Source organism: Lepidochelys kempii, chromosome 2 (genome assembly GCF_965140285.1).
Source record: "Lepidochelys kempii isolate rLepKem1 chromosome 2, rLepKem1.hap1, whole genome shotgun sequence".
In the NCBI taxonomy this organism is placed as follows: domain Eukaryota; kingdom Metazoa; phylum Chordata; order Testudines; family Cheloniidae; genus Lepidochelys; species Lepidochelys kempii.
The window spans coordinates 211,330,725-211,348,440 of NC_136381.1; the positions used below are offsets into that span (position 1 = coordinate 211,330,725).

General features: G+C 40.1%; 1 protein-coding gene across 1 annotated transcript in view; it reads right to left on the reverse strand.

Annotated features, from left to right (window-relative positions):
• The window catches only part of DNAH11 (dynein axonemal heavy chain 11), a 291,551-nt gene that overhangs the window by 210,731 nt on the left and 63,104 nt on the right, over positions 1-17,716 (reverse strand). Inside the window, exons 19-27 of the mRNA XM_073333745.2 lie at positions 12,449-12,565; positions 12,273-12,359; positions 11,392-11,550; positions 9,774-9,857; positions 7,477-7,635; positions 4,429-4,551; positions 4,003-4,125; positions 3,358-3,582; positions 1,859-1,950 (exon numbers count right to left, since the gene is read on the reverse strand). Of these exons, the coding sequence (XP_073189846.2) occupies positions 1,859-1,950; positions 3,358-3,582; positions 4,003-4,125; positions 4,429-4,551; positions 7,477-7,635; positions 9,774-9,857; positions 11,392-11,550; positions 12,273-12,359; positions 12,449-12,565 (1,169 nt within the window). The remainder of the gene's footprint in view (positions 1-1,858; positions 1,951-3,357; positions 3,583-4,002; positions 4,126-4,428; positions 4,552-7,476; positions 7,636-9,773; positions 9,858-11,391; positions 11,551-12,272; positions 12,360-12,448; positions 12,566-17,716) is intronic.

A 17,716-nucleotide genomic window follows, 5' to 3' on the forward strand; every position in this document is an offset into this window, starting at 1 on the left:
AATTTTGGGTGGAGGTGGTCTGTTAACCTCAACCAGCAACTAAATCCGGGGAAAGGGAAGTGGCTGCTACTCTGAAGATGTAATACAAGTTTCTCTTTTCTTATAATGTGAGTAGTGGCATATGTTGCCACTGACCGGGGCAGCGAGGCTCTGGACAGCTGCTCAAGTCTCAGGCTGCTTTGAAAAACAACAACAACAAAAAAAACCCTTGCTTAGGCTAGTGGTTCTCAACCAGGAGTCCAGGGCCCCCTAGGGGACCATGAGCAGGTTTCAGGGGGCCTGCCAAGCACGGAGGGCATTAGACCTTCAAGAGCAGTGGTTCTCAAAATTAGGGCCACCGCTTGTTCAGGGAAAGCCCCTAGCAGGCCGGGCCGGTTTGTTTACCTGCTGTGTCTGCAGGTTTGGCCGATCGCAGCTCCCACTGGCCATGGTTCGCCTCTCCAGGCCAATGGGGGCTGCGGGAAGCGGCGCAGGCCGAAGGATGTGCTGGCCGCCCTTCCTGCAGCCCACACTGGCCTGGAACGGCAAACCACGGCCAGCGGGAGCCGCGATCGGCCGAACCTGCGGACGTGGAAGGTAAACAAACTGACCTGGCCTGCCAGGGGCTTTCCCTGAACAAGCAGCGGCCCTAGTTTGAGAACCACTGATCTAGGGCCCAGGGCAGAAAGCCAAAGCCCCACTGCAAGGGACTGCAGCCCAGGACCATGAGCTCCACCACCCAAGGCTGAAGCTGAAGCCTGAGCAACTTAGCTTTGTGGTGCCCCCGTGATGTGGGACCTGAGCAACTGCCTTGCTTCCTACCTCTTAATGCTGGCCCTGGCTTTTATATGCAGAAAAACAGTTGTTGTGACTGATGTGGAGTTTTTATTGCTTGTTGGGGGAGGGGGAGGACTCAAAGAAAAAGGTTGAGAACCCCTGGTTTAGGCTATGCAGAAAAAGCAGCCCACCTCTTCCACTGGCTTGTTATCAGTGCTAGCCACAACGGTACCACCAGACCAGCAGCTAATCATTTTGGCCTCCCAAAATGCATCCCTATAATCAAAGCAAGTTTTCACTGCTCCCCCTGGGTTGGAACCTTTAATGGAGGAGCAAGATTAAAGACATACCTAGTGACATGCTCCATGGTGGATACTGTCCACTATCTCCAGCCCTAAGCATTATTTTAGAGAAAGACAGAGAGAGAGAGAGAAAAAAAAAGAAATCTCCCAGTCCCTCAGATCCAACCAGGAAGAGATGGGTGGGGGATATGAAATTTGACCTAAATTAAACTATTTAAAAAACAAACTGACAAAAAATTGGTAAGTTTATACAATCTAAACCATCAATATTTAAAAAGTGCCTCAAATGGTAAGCTCTCTTTTTAAAGTGTCAGAGTGTCACCTGAAGAAGGGAAGAAACTATAGATAAAATATCAGCCAGACAGCATAAGGAAACAATTGGGATCTAAAGTAAGGGCCAGTCTATACTAGAAGTGCTACATCAGCACAGCTGCAATGATACAGCTTCTGGTGAAGATGCTCTAAGCAAACAGGAGAGCGCTCTCCCGTCAGCATAATTACTTCACCTCCATGAAAGGTGGAAACTCTGTCGGCAGAAGAGCGTCTCCTACTGACATAGCACTAGTTTGGACAGCGCTTAGGTCCCTGTAACTTGCATCGCTCATGGGGGTGGCTTTTTCACATCCCATAGGGATGTAAGTTATATTGACTTAAGCCCTAAGTCTTCAAAGACAGTACGTTGCTGTCAACCTGCACAAAAGAAACAAAACAAACACACAGGGCAGCCTCCCAGCATTCCTTTACTGATTGTTCCTGACCTACACATTTGAACATATTCAAAATTATAGCTTCAATTTTACCTGTGTTGCAGACTTTCAAGTTTTTCATATAGATTTGGTTTGGTTGCTGCTTCTAGCACATTTTTTGTATTCGCTGTCTCAGTCATTAATTCCTGTGTGAAAGTGAAGAGGTGTTAATTCAAACCAAGAAATTCCTTCATATACCATTTGCTAAAATGAGTTAATAAAGGTGCGCAAGAGTTGGAGAGAATGGTACTAATTAGTTTATTTCTGGTTCCATTTTTATAACTATTTATTTAGTTTTATAGCTTTTTAAATTGAAGGTAAAAGCATTAAATAAATGTAGAAATACACTACAAGTCAATTGTGCCTGTGGAAAGAAACTTCTGCTGCACTTTCATGATCACTTTCACGTGATCCCTTCTAACAAAAAGAGTGACAAACAGTAGCAGAAAAGTGTTAACTCCCATCATGTTTCTTTGCTTGGACTGAAATATAAATGACCTGATTCTCCACTGCCTTGGATTTTATGTGGTCATTCACATCTACACAAAAAGGCTGAGAAGTGAGCATAAAATACTACAAAATCAGAATGGCAGTGTTTTACAACTCCTTTGCACTGGCATAAATGACTACACAAGATTCAGAGCTACAGAGAATCAAGCCCAAAAGATTCAGATCTCAGTTAAACCAAGATGCATCCATTAGATAAGAAAACTAATTCTAAAAGTCTTTTCTCGTTACAATTTGTCCAGCACTGAGCTACTGGAAATATTTGCGATCATCCTATACTATGGACTGGATTATGTCCCTGCCTATATAACCATAAGGGGGAGAAAACTCCTCACACCTTAGATCCAGGTTTATAGGGACAAACAGGTGCTGTATACGTGCTCTATTCCGTCACCCAAACCAGTGGATGGGATGGGGCAGAGGTTGGGTGGAGCATTAATTTCTTCCTCCATACTTAAACATGTGGGTATTATCTGATAAGGACCAGTAGCAGATCACTACCCCCTAAAGCAGCGTGGAAGTCTATCTGAGCCCTGGCCTGCACTCAAAATTTATATCAACATAGTTATGTTGGTCAGGGGTGTGCAAAAGATTACCCCCCACCTCCCATCAATGGAGCTTATTCTGACAAAACCCCAAGTGTGGCTCCAGCTATCCCGACTGAAGAAGGCTCCTGTCAGCCTAGCTACTGTCAGTCAGGGAAGTAGCGTTCCTATGCGGGATAGATCTCCTCCTTCTATATGATTCATCTACACAAAAGGGCTATTTTGGCATAGAAGTTGTAGTATAGATATAGCCTGAAACAGGATTCTTCTCCCCTGTGCTGATCCTGGTGTGCTGCTCCTTAGCATAAAGGTTTTTTGCACTGTTATATTTGGTTTTCTTCTTATTCATTATTAATGAAGTCTAATTATCCACACATCATAATTAAAATACCAATAATATTTTATGATGTGTATTTAAGATAATGGACACTCTACTTTTCCTAAAATAAAAAGACAAGAGGAACCATTTTACTGTATTACGATAAATTATGTCCTACTAACTTTGAAGTCTACATCAACTTCATCAAATCTTTTAGCGTCTTCTGGCAGCTGGGTTCTGATATCTTCAGAGCCAAGGAAGATGCTTTCTTGATGAGACCATGTGCGTTGAACTTCCATCCAAATGACAATGACTGAGTCTGCCACATTCAATGTCCTTTGCCAGCTTGTGACTTGTTCAATGAAATATTCTACATACTTACTTTGCAGAATTGTTTGCAACTGAACCTAGAAAAACAGAAGGAGAGCAGCAAAAAAGTGGTAATCAGAATAACTTATCAAGCACAGGAGCCATAGCTAAGAAAACTTTTACAAATGCTCTTGCAACTTATTATTATTGTATATCAGAGCATAAGACATTTTCTAGCCTTGCAAACGGACAACATATTATTAAATGATTTCAAAGAATCTACGAAAATATAAGACCAAGGAGCTGTAATTTTGCTAACTCCTACACACAGACAGAAATTTTCCTTAAGATATATATAGTTAAACAGCATACATATAATTTTATAGACTAACATCTGGGGCAAATAGGATTCACTGTAAATAAACATTCTAGAAAAAGTTGTGAGTTTAAACTATTAAAAATGCATCAGGAATAACAAGAATACATGTACTGGTAATATTAATACACCAAAGTCTTACCTGGTTGTTCTCTAAAGTTTCAAAAAGCTGTTCATCAGATTTTAATAATGGAGTTCTGGTTCTGTGATGCTCTTCATAGCAGAACTCCATGTTAGCCCATGTTTGGCTGATCTCTGTAAGAATCTGGTTAAAAACGGTAGAGGTAACACTTTTATATACAGTACTTAAGTTTGATGCCTCAGGTTGCAAAACAAAACTGTTCTATTTCAAAAAGCAGTATTTGTAAAATACACCGCATGCAAAGCAATTAAACACTCTTTCATCTACTGCCATTCACCACATATCCCTTTCCAACTAGGTCACATGAAACTATGTGTGTCAGTCATAAAGAAATTTATGGCTAAGTTTTGTCCATGTTCATGAGTAAATTAATATGAAGGATTGTCATGCCAGAGGATAACAGAAAGAGAAATGGGATTAACCCACCTTCTCAGTGCTCAGCTCTTTCACTGCTTTGTCAACAATGCTTCGCACTTCATCTTCCACCTTATGCAGCTGTAGTCCCAGCAAGTCTGCTAATGTTGTGCCTTCAGTTATTGACAATCTGACCTGTAAAATAAACAAAATCTTTGTACAAAATATGCCTTGTGAGGTATCATTTGAAAACCAATACCTTGCTGGTCAATATCATGGTGAAGTGTGTGTAGCAACATTATATGTAAAATTATGAACATAAGCTGAAACCATGATTGAAATGTGTTTACCAGACAAGTCTGGGGAGCAGGTAAACATGTTTCTCAAAGACAAAGGACAAGCTGACGCATCCAGCCAGATGTCATCAAAGCTTGTTGGGCCATCACCTTCAAGTGGCCATTCTTTAGCAAGAAAGGGTGGCCGGAGCAAAGAAATCTGCATCTTAGCAAACAACAGCCTGGAACCTTTTTCACCACCAGACCCCTTGTCTCCATCCTCACAGTGGGAATGAACGTAATCTAGGGGTAACCTTCAGGAAAATGCATCATCAAAAGGAGACAGAACTGAAAGAGTGATGGGCAAAGACACCCCAAGTTCTCTCTCCCTATCCATCTGTCACCCTTGCACCTAAGACAACAAAAGAAGCAAGCCTGTGTGAGCAGATCCTGGCCTGAGAATTTGGTCAGCAATGGTACTGGAAACATGGGAAGAGATTTCAACTTGAGCCAAGGCGAGCTTGTTAAGTTTACTAGGAAGCTTCCTTTCTCTTGTAACCATTTCTGACTTTAATTCCTTATACTTGTACTCCCTTAAAATCTATCTCCTTATAGCTAAATTAACTTGTTTTATTCTTTAATCAAAACTAACCCAGCATTGTGAGCTGTATGAGTAACTCCATTTAGGGTAGCAAACTGTTGTATATTGATTCCCTTAGAGGAGCAAGGGACTTAATATACTGGACTGCCCAGGAGAGGGCTCGACAGCGCAGAACACATGTTTTGGGGAGAAATCATGGGATTGTGTTGAGGTCACCCTACAAGTGGTAACCAAGACTAGTGGAAACCAGAGTGTGATGGACATGTGGCTGCCAGGCTGCAGCTATGCACAGACTCAGGTGTTACCTGCATGCTGGAAGGCTGTCTGTGAGAAGCCCAGGTGGGAGCTACTGTAGCAAAGCCTTGGGAGATACCAAAGTTCGCAGGGCAGGGGTGACACAGCCACTCACGAGTCTGGATTGCACCCTGGAATGTCATAGATTCCCACTGTGCTTTTGTATTGCTCCATCAACTGTACTGGAAATAAGATTATCTCATCTGGAAATACCTGCCCAACATGGACACATATTCCCTAGTGGAGTATGGCTGAAGCAGGCTTTTAATGTAAGGTAATCTCAAAAACTTCTCCTTATATAGATGTTAGGAAAATTAGAGATCTGTAAAGTCTAAGATTTAAGCAAGGCTTTTATAGTGTTTAAAACGTGGTGCAATTCTCAACGTAGTACTATATCAAGAAGTATAGAGAAACAGCACCTATGCTGAGGTTTTATAGAATCCGATTTAAGTGTCCTCAGGAGTCAATATCCTCACACTAGCCACAGCTATAGTCCTCTCGTGACTATTTTCACCATTGAACTCAGTGCATAGATACTGTTTGAGTGAACTGGCAGGAATCCGAGCGCCAGTCCTCAAGTCAATGGTAGTACTTATAGTGCATAGATGCCAGCACATGAGTAAATCTTTTCAGGATTGGACACAAAAGCTATGTCTACACCGCCCCACAGTTCAGAAGCGTGAATAGCAGTGAGTACCAATGTGCTGCATTGGAACTTCCCTGTGTGGATGCATCAAATACTCTGTAAATTATATTTTCCCTTCCCCGTATTGTCACTTCTCCTCCTCTTTTGGTTAGTACAATTCTTTCATGAACTCAAAACCCTCTTTATTTAATATTCCAGTTGTCTTGATTTAGCTAAATCTGTCACCTCAACCAAAACATACTTTGCCCTCATCGTCTATGTTTCTAATTCAGAAGTCATGTCATGCATACTCAGAATTAGAGCTAAATTGAAAAATTACTACATTTAAAAATTTTCCTCCAAAAATGGCCTTTTATTGAAGTTGAAATGTTTTGTTTTTCAGTTTTCTATTTTTTCCTTTTAAAAAATAGCTGAAAATTCTATAAAAATTCATGACAAATTACAATCCCCAACCCAAAAAGTTGGTCCATTTGAATTCTACTTTTTTTTGTGAAATTCCTTTTTCAACCAGCTCTATTCCCAAACATTTATGTAAAATGAACAACCCTTTTCCTATACCAGCTTCCCTCTTTGTCTTATCCAGCATCAGCCCCACAATCCACCCTCCTGTTCTTTCAGCCTTTGCTATGAAAAGGTTGTGTGCGTCTTCTAAATAAATAAATAAATAAATAAACCTCATTTGCATCCTTCTCTCTCTCTGGCATTCTTCACTTCATCAGTGGCTCCATCACAACCTTAAAACATTTCATCCACATTACTATTAGCTTGTTTTTAACAATAATTATTAGCAGTATTTTAATCCTGCCAGAATGCTGTGGGACACTGGTCCCATACTTATTCTGAGAGCTGGAAAGGCATGTTACGGCACCTCCCATGTTTGTGTTCTGGGGCTTCTTGAATGCAGCACTCAGCTGCTGTTTATTTGTAAATATTTATAACAGCCTCCATCAGGATTGGGCTCCATTTACTGGGCACGGTACACACAGAAAAGAGATCATCCCTTCCCGTAATCAAACCCTCCCTTCAAATCTAGTTGGCAACCCTTTTACTAAGCAAGCCAGGTTTGACTTCAGAAGATTGGATTATTCCTTTTGTTCTTGTACAAACTGTGAAGTCACCTCTCAACACAGAAGGGATCTAGGAATCCAAAACCTTCCTTTCTGCACCAGCAGGATATGCTCTGATCCTGGAAACCAATCATCTCCTTTCATTCCTGGCACCACTAGCTTAATTACACACTGGATGCCACCAAGTACCACTATACTGATGGCATGAGAAAGCATTGTTTGTTGCTGGATACTTACACCTGTTGCATTCATGAGTTGGTGCCAATGTCTCTCTCTTATTGCAGGATTCTGCAATTCTGATACTGCCCTCAGTGATGTCATTAGGTTCTTCACTGTTAACTCCAGACCTATGTATACATCCCAGGAGTGAATTTCCTTGTCCAATGAACACACTTCCTAAGAAACAGGATAAAAATAATGGTCATGGTTACGTGCTACTATCATAAAGTCACCATTCATCTTGCTGATAGTGTTTAAAAAAAATTCTTTCCAAAACATCTCTTCTTACTTCTGGGGGGAATTGTGCCAAAAATTCTGCAACAAAAGGTTTAAATTCTGTGCATAACATTTGCAAATTCTGCATATTTTATTTGTCAAAATAACACAATATAATCACACCAGTTTCAAATATTTTTGGTCATTTATTTCAAAATACCTGTCAGCAAGTACATCTGTAACAATACAGACAACAAAAAAGATTGAGGAAATGTTTTTGACATATAGTTTCCTTACTAGGCATATTAATACAGAACTCTGAGTAATAATTCATTTAAACTACAATACAGAACAGTATTTCCCGCACCCCTCAGAAGCAGTGCAAACGCTTGGGGGAGTCAGGGGTAATGGAGGAACTGAGGGAGAGGAAAGTAATTGCTGGGAAGAAGCCTGGGTGTGAACTTGGAGGGTTGTTGGGTATGGGTGGGAAAAGTATGGAACAGGGTTTTTTGGGGGAGCGGGGAGGGATTGTTAGGGAACTTCTCCCATGCAGACCCTGGCTGACCCCTAGCCTCTCCCATTCAGTCAATGAATGTGTCCCTGCACCCCGTGTCCCACTCCCCCCATCCCCGTGCCTCCACTCCCATTCACCCCCAGGCTGCCCTCCCCCATTAGCCCTTATGAGCCTGTGTGTTACCCCTCCCCCAAGCAGCTCCACTTTTTCTGGTCTCCCCATAGCCCCTGTCTCATGACCTGGCCAGACAGGCACTGTGAAGAAGGCAGGCTCCTTCTTTTCCCTAGCTGGCCGGGAGCTGCTGCTCTGGTCTATTGCCACAGTGCCCTCTGGTGGGCAAAAGGCAGAACTGCAGCAACTTTTAGCAAAAGTTTTTTCTGCGCAAAAAAAGTTAATTAATGAGCTGCACATATTTTTATGTGCACACGCAGTGGCACAGAATTCCCCCAAGAGTATCTTCGGTACATAAATATGGGAGTCTTAACTATGACAAGATTAGGGATGGTTTTAGTTGGGTCATTGGTCATGTTGTTACTTGTACTGTTTTATTGAAAAAGTTTGTAGATTAACCTAGATCTCTGGATGAACCAGTTTTAAATAAACTGAAAATAAATAAATGAATATATTTACACAGTGATTATAAAAAGATTCTGATTAAACCAGAACCCTCTCCTTTATTATGGCTCTTATGAACTTGGTCTAATATTTTTATAAGTTAGTTTATTGCATGTAAGAAACTACTTCCAACTAGGGGGAATAACTAGGGGGAAATCTTTGGTACATGCAGAGATGTGATGAATGTGACATACATGTAGTGTGTAGCAGTTGTCCGGATTAGAAGGACATTATTTATTTAAAACCATGGTTTAAATTTAAGAGAGATTCACAATGGGCCTGATTCTTCTGTCACTTACACTAGTATAAGTAAGGAGTACCTCCACTGAAGTCCAGTTAATTTGGTGTAAAACCAGTCTGGGGGGGAGGAGGGGGAAGATCCATGTCCACAGAGACCTCTCTTTCACTTTTTCCCATGAACCACTGATATAAGAGAGGGTCCTGCCAATTCTCCTGGTATCTCAGTTCCTGTTTCTGATCCAATCTCCCCATGTTCTATAAAACTATTGCCTTCTCCTTTGTACAACTCCCATCAGGAAACCATTATTAATATTTTAAGGGAAGAAGTTCCATATTTTCAAAAGGTATTCTTCTCTACAAGTGAAAGTCTCCAACAGACTTTCAGTGCTCCTGGACTAGCAAAATCTGTCCAAATACAGAACACAAACACCTGCAAATTCCACTGATCTCTGGACTAATGGTTTTTATCTGCAGAAGCCCCCACATAGAGCTCCACCTTCTTTATATTTTCCGACTGCCTCAATTCAGAAAAGTGACAGTGAGATTTTACCATATACACTCACAGCATGAGGAACCTAAGCCAGAAGGATAAAAAGGTTTAAAGAAAAAAAAAGTTCCAGAATGTTCAGTTTGGACAAAAGCAACAAATAAACTGAAACATCAGATAGTGGGTGGGGAAAGTGAAAAAGGGGTGGCAGGGAGACAGATAAATTGTAGCAATAGAACCTACCTTGGCAAAGCTTCTGAGCTCTGCATCCATCTGTTCCACATTAATCTGTCTCCACTGGGTTTTAGTCCAATCATCAATGTTGCTCTGAAACAGTAAGTACAGATAAAAGTGTCAACAACAGTCGGTGAAAACAAGCTTCTGCTATATAGTAGATAAATGGATATGATGGGTGGTTCTATCATCCAGTGATAGCCCAAGTTCTTGAAACAGTATCTCTACTTTTCAAGCCTGCACCACCACTGCCAGCCCAGACTGTACCAAATAACCCATTGTCTTCCAGGCTAAAACATGAAACAGGTATTAAAGCCATTTCAAGCTTCAATCTCTGATAATGCCAGTAGAGCCATGTGTGTATATTCATTTATTATACTATACATAGTACTGTATCTACATTTCTAGATATGATACGATATACACACACACAGAGAGTCCTGAAACTGCCATGAACACTTATCAGACCTGCCAAAAACAAGCAAATCCACACCTCTCCTTTACGATGTTAATGGGGAAAGAAAAAACAGCAAAATCCTGACTGTTTGTTTTAGGAAAAAAATATCCGCTTTCTTGGAGTGAGTAGAATTTTACAAGGCTGATGTAACATGAAGGTGTCAACTGAATGTAAGTGCTTTTCTCTTTAACTTCACAACATAGCCTGTCAGACTTAATGCTGCTTTAATATACAGCATGGATACCACACAAAATACAATATGCAATGTGTTTAGTACAACATAACTCTGCCTTCTCCCTGTTTTACTATCCATTGAGATGGTAAACAAAACGTATACCTTTGTGGTTAGGCTACATATCTTTTACTGCATAACTCATTCTGGACATTGTTTAAAATTTCTGCAGCCACAGGTGAAATATAGTACCAAAAGGAAACAGGGTTGTAGATGTACCCAGCCTCCAGGGTTCCCTGCTAGACTATCAGTGTTTAGTATGTGAACTACAGTAACTGTGATACGACCACTTTTGTCATGGACTCATAGGGTGAAATCCCAGAACCAATGAAATCCATGGAAATTTTGTTATTGAGTTCAATGGTACCAGAATTTCACTGCTAGTGTGAAAGGTGCACAGGGTGGTAGAGATCTGAAGGCAGAGCTAAGGCTGTTGTTTCGGTATCTTAAACTCTTTCTTTCCATACTTTGCATTACATATTTGTTTTAACTCTGCAATTCCTTTACCCTAACGCTGAATTTTCTTGCTTTCTGGATTTTTGGTCTGTCTTTTTTAAAAAAAACAAAAAACAGAACCAAAAACGTCTGTAACAATGTTTCTTTTTATTCCTTAGGTAACTGATATGTATTTACAATCTTCCCGTCAGCTTAAAGTTTTGGGTTGTGGGGGTTTTTTTGTTTTGTTTTTATAATGCAAGCATTTTGAAAGTAGTTAAAATTGAGAATAGCAATATTTTGATCTTCATACTCCTATATACCATCTTTTTATAAATAATTTTTAAAAATTGAAAACAAAAAGTTCCCACATTTACAGCTTAGCTTTTAAAAACTTCCTTTAGAATAAAACTACGAATGCTTCAAGAAACCCTTAAGATAGTGCATTCAGAATAGTTTCTAGAGCTATAATGTGCCTTTAAAAAACAAATAAAACCTCTTACTGTAACATAAATATTAGTATCCCACACTTCCTTGAGCAACCGTATTTCTTTGCGACACTGTTTTATTTGTTTGTAATCTGGAACAACCACTTCAAAAAGATTTGCATATTTCTGCATTTGTAAAATTTCTTCTTCCAATGCCTCAAGCTCTCGATTTTCCTTGGAAGAAAAGAAGACTCATGAATATAAATTACAAAATAGGTCTAGGTAAGTTCAGAATGACAGTCAAATCAGTATATCTGAAAACAAAAGCCTGCAGCAAATATTGTAGAGATGTTACATGTTTCACTTTCAGTCTTTCATATTTCAGAGGACTACAGGGTAGTATACGCAGTTATATTCCATACCTATATACACAAAAACGTAGGGACTACAATGTAGAATTTCACTTAAATGTACCACTGTTGCTTTTGATTTCTTGTAATAAATACACAATTTTGCCTCTCCGGGCAAGTCACTTTTCTCATTATCAGTATAAAGTTGTTCTGTGAACTGAGTAAAAATTAGTACCATTTCAGGGTTTTTTTATATATAAAAAAGTATCACTATGATGCACCATTTGTATGCATTTTGTACTAGATAGTGCAGTATGCTTGCATGTTTCTTCAAAAAGAAGACAGTGTAAAATGCATTCAAAAGTGCATCCCACTAATACTTTTTAAAGGAATATGCAAGTACAGAGTAAAAATAAAAAACAAATGCAATGCGGTTTTGGTAGTGGTTTTAAGAGCTACAGATAGGAATACAGCAGTTAAATCTCAAGCTCTATCAGTTCCATGTCAAATACAAAATGTGCAATTATTTTAATGCATAAACTGAAACTTTAATTTTATACTGAAAGATTTCTAGGAAAATGTGCATTTCTGTTATTTTCCCATTACCTTATCTAGACGTACATATGGATTTTTTGCATCAAAACAAAAGGGAGCTTCCACTCTAAATCTTTCTCTGAATTCTATCTGCTTCCCCTGATGAAAAGAAATACAGGCAATAAATTGTCAATGATCTTATTCTCATCAGAAACAGGTTAGAAAACTGAATTCAGAGTTCAGCTTACATCAAACGAAGCACATTTTTTTCTGATTAGTGTGACCTCAGAAGTCTGAAGAGGAGCAACTTCATGCTTTCTGGATGCAGCAATTTTTTTGGTGGTATTCCATTTTTCAGGCAACTCCTGTTGAACAAGGTAAAATTATCTCATCTGAGACCTTTAAGATTTCACACAGCAGAATAGATCACTTAGAAACCATCTATACATACTGTTGATATCACCTCAAATCTCTCGAATATTCAGAGAACAATTAACTTTCATTATTATTTCACAACTTGGCTCTTTTGGACAAAGAAATTGTGTCGGACATTTTAACAGTAAGTTAGATATGGTAGGGTTTTTTCCTTGCAGTGGCTTGGTAGGACTGATTTTAGTAGCTGCAGCACAATAAGTCAAACTTTTCTAAAAATACAGAATAACTAAAATGCACTTCACTAAGCTATTCCATGTAGATTTCAATATAAATCATATAAAACCTAAGATACGAGGTACTGGGCACCTCTTACGCAGTGACTGGAGCACTCAACTCTCATTGCCTCGACATATCAGAGATTCAGAGGCCATTCAGGGGCTATTATATTGTAATAGTGCAGTCAGGATTAAGGCCCATTGTGCTAGACTTACACAACCACACATGTGAAATCCCTGCCCTGAAAAATTAATCTAATTTGAAATACGATGCAATAAGCAGATAACAAGAAGCAGTAGATGTGGTATATCTTGGACTTTAGTAAGGCTTTTGATGCTATCTCAGATGATGTTCTCATAAACAAATTAGGGAAATACAACCTAGATGGAGCTACTATAAGACGGGTGGAGAACTGGTTGGAAAGACCATTCCCAGAGAGTAATTATCAGTGGTTCACAGTCAAGCTGGAAGGGCAGATCAAGTGGGGTCCTACGGGGATCAGTTCTGGGTCCAGTTCTGTTCAATATCTTCATCAGTTATTTAGATAATGGCCACTTACAAAGTTTGCCGAGGATACCAAGCTGGGAGGGATTACCAGTGCTTTGGAGTATAAGATTAAAATTCAAAATGATCAGACCATTTGTCTAGTTTGTCCAGAAGTAAGTAGGATGAAGTTCAATAAGGACAAATGCAAAAAGTACTCCACTTCAGAAGAAACAATCAGTTGCACACATACAAAATGGAAAAGGGAAGACTGAGTACTGTGGAAAGGGATCTGGGGGTTATAGTGGATCATAAGCTAAATATGAGTCAACAGTGTAATGCTGTTGCAAAAAAAACAAACAAAAAACATTCTGGGATGTATTAGCAGGACTGTTGTAAGCAAGACACGAGAAGTAATTATTCTGCTCTACTCTGCGCTGATTAGGCCTCAACTGAGTAGTATGTCCAGTTCTGGGCACCACATTTCAGGAAAGATGTGGACAAACTGAAAAAAGTCCAAAGAAGATCAATAAAAATGATTAAAGGTCTAGGAAACATGACCTATGAGGGGAGATTGAAAAAAAAATGTGTTTGTTTAGTCTGGAGAAGAGAAGACTGAAGGGGGACACAATAACAGTTTCCAAGTACATAAAAAGGTTGTTACAAGGAGGAGGGAGAAAAATTGTTCTCTTTAACCTCTGAGGATAGGACAAGAAGCAACGAGCTTAAACTGCAGCAAGGTCAGTTTAGGTCGGCTATTAGGAAAAATTTCCTGTCACGGTGGTTAAGCACTGGAATAAATTGCCTTGGAAGGTTGTAGAATCTGTCATTGGAGATTTTAAAGAGCGGGTTAGACAAACACCTGTCAGCGATGATCTAGATAAAACTTAGTCCTGCCTGGAGTGCAGGAGACTAGACTACAAGACCTCGCAAGATCCCTTCCAGTCCAATGATTAAGTAAGCATAAGAAATTATTGGAAAGGAAGAGGATGAAGTTAACAAGAATAAGATCATATGGTTACATATTTTTGCCGTGTGCACAACTTTAATGGTCCTTAGTCATTTGAAAGTTTTTTCCAGAAGTTATATCCACAAAAATCAGCAATCAAGTCAACAATTGGTTGGTTGATGATTTCCAGACATCACAACAAAAGATCTTGAGAAGCTGGATATGGAGGGTTGAGGGGCAGAGTAGGAAGGGAAGAGTATAACCAACAGTAATTGCCAGAAATGACTCAGTAAGATAATGCAATGATTTGGTAGTCTGTAATGAAAACATTGCAACTGTGAGGCTGGAATCACTGGGTCAAGTGATTAAGTGTCCCTAAAACTCATGCATTCAGCAGAAGCAAATAGGGCAATGAACAATTAACTTCTGTAAATGCAATTAAGACAAGATTAAGTTCTTTTAAAATTTATAAGTTAATTTTCAATTTTTCATGGAAGACCTACACATGAGGAAAATATGAGTTCCAGGTTGCTAATTTTTCACGTTAGTTCCTTCTAGGCAAGAGTTTGTTAGCACACAACCCTTTATAATAAGAAACATACGTTATCTGTAGTTTGACAGCCAGATCAAAGTGGAAAAGAATAATTTGCAACATTTGTGGAGAGGTGGGAAACCCCACTCCAAAAAACAAGGACAGTGCTATGAAAGCTGGTCCGGGCCCTCTCATTGGTGGGTGGATGGGAGGGAAATGAGCAAACAGGAGCTAGGCAGAGAAATGGTAGGCTCAACTTCCTGTGGCAAGCTCTCCTGGGAAGAAAGTACAGCACACAGTGATGTGAGCACCAATTGGCTATGGTAATAGCAGCAGGGACACAAACAGCAGCGAATCAGCTCTGGGCTCAGGGACAAGCCCAAGGCAGCCTAAGCCTGCGGTTCCTCAAGCCTGCATTGCACCGCATGTAGGAATCAGACAGAGCTAAAAGGGAATGAGATGCTTCACTCCGTGACTGAGAGGCTGAAGCTGGTGCAAAAGCTGGATAAGATGTGGCAGCAGCTGGCAGCAGTTTTGTTTGTGCTGAGAGAGAGGGACAGATGAAAGCTGCTATAGAAAAGATCACACAGAAAGCTGCCTAGACTCAGCAAGGAAGCAAAGGTAACCTTTGTCTGGGACTGACACATACTCCTGGGGGAATTCTGCACCAAAAAATTAAAAATTCTGCATGCAATATTATAAAATTCTGCAAAATTCTGCATATTTTATTTGTCAAAATAACAGAATATAATCCCTCTGGTTTCAATTATTTTGGTAATTTATTTAAACTACAATACAATGATGGAGAATGAGAGTGGGGAGCACTGGAGGAAATCCCCAAACCTCCTTGCCTAACGGTAATGTAACTAGGTTTGACCCTTTATTTCTAGTTATTAGTCAACCAATATGCAGCCGTGTGCTCAGTGTTACATCATAGGCAACTGAAGAGCAAGTGAGGGCTGTGGAATCAAACTCACAATTTATATTAGCTACTGAATATCTCCAGAAAGGTCAGTAGCAAACAGTTCATGGAGCACATTCTGATAGGAAATTTTTTTCAGTCCAAAAATGTAGACCATTTCTAATCACAAAATCAACACAAGCATTTATAAGGCTGTACTGTCCTTTACACCACTCTGGCAATGTAAAGGAGCCTTAAAACTTTTACACCTGTTTTATACTCCTCAGGGAATTCACAAAGAGAATAGGAACAATTCACTAAGCAGGCAGGCTGCTAGATTCTGCTCTGCCTGAGGGGACAGTGCTTGTCCCATGCCTACCTCCTCAGTAGCACTGTGAAGCCCTGCCCCTCCATGCTAAGCCTGCTGCAATAGCGAGTGTGTGTGTCTCTCTCTCTCTCTCTCTCTCACACACACACACACACACACACACACACTCACACCCCTGCACAGCCCCCCAACCTCAGACACTGATTTACATCTCTACTGGCTGCTCCAGGTGCCCGAACCAACCTGCCTGTGCTGCTGGGGAGGGGCATGTGACTGTTCTGATGGGGAAGCAAAGGGAAACGGCAAGGAGTAATTTTTCTGCAGGGAAGCAAAGAAATCTGCAGGGGACATGAATTCTGTGCACATACAGCGATGTAGAATTCCCCCAAGAATAGACACAGTGACATTGTTGATAAAGTTGAGAGTTTGTTACTGATAAGTGTTTGGAATGCTTTCTAGATGAATTCCCGATTCCCCAATAGGTAGACAGAGGGGATATGCACCCCAAGATGAGTCATGGGTGCTAAGAACTCACTAGTAACAAAGGGGTCCCCCTACTGCATTTCATAAATGCAAGTAAAAATAAATGTGACAAGCCAAATTGAGTTTTGGAAAACAGGATGTGTATTGCCTATGTATTAGCTGCTGATTTCACTATAAACCTTTACAAAAGTAACCTCTCTTTCCAAAAAAAGTTCACGTTGTTCTAGACCATTTTAGAACTCAGAATTTTGTGCATGAAATGCTGTTTTTGCATGGAGATAAGAAATTTAAAATATTTTATGCAAATTCCTTTTTGTCCCAACCTCCCCATCCCCAAATTCAAATTCAAAGTTTTCTAGGCAAGACTGAGATGTTGGTAGGAAGAAGGAAGCTCTTTGGAAAACTTGCCCTCAATAATAGAAATATTATAGTGAAGGCATCTGCCCTAGTTTGCAGTCTTGGAGTCTTTTTATACTCCTCAATGCTATTGGATGCCCAAATTAACATGGTGGCAAAAAGCACCAATTTCAGCAATTGGTCAGAAGATTGCACCTCATGCTAGCAGCCTCAGACCTTGCTACAGCTACCCATGCATATGTAACCTTGAATCTTGATGGTCCTCAAAGCCACACAACTTGAAAAAGTTTCAAATGGTACAAAATGCAATAACCTGCTTAGCAACACAGACCATTATGAGCTCATCACTCCACTGACTCCCCACAGAGTCCACAGTTCAGTGCAAGGTTTCTGTCCTGATATTCCAAGTCTTTCATGGGATTGGCCGTAGGTGCCTGAGAAGTTCCTTCTCCATACGTGATCATAATAGCCATATTTCACTGGAACCATGAAAAGTCCGCTCCTACGGGGCGGCTTGCAAGTGCAGGGGACAGAACTTTCACAGGAGCTGGACCTAGTCTATGGAACTCACAGTGTGAGGTGGCAAAAATAGACTACGGTCCCCATCCTGTTCAGAACTAAATTGCAAACAGTTCTCTGACTTGGTTTTCCCCTCAATAAGGTCTTCACATACAAAGAAAACAAATATATTTAAAATTTTTTATAAGAGCTACTTTTTCTATGGCTGGGAAGAAAGTGACTGCTATTATAAATTTCTACATGATTGTGAAATGCTCAGATAGAATGGTGAGGGGCCATATACATACATAAGTATGGAGTGTTCTTTTTTATT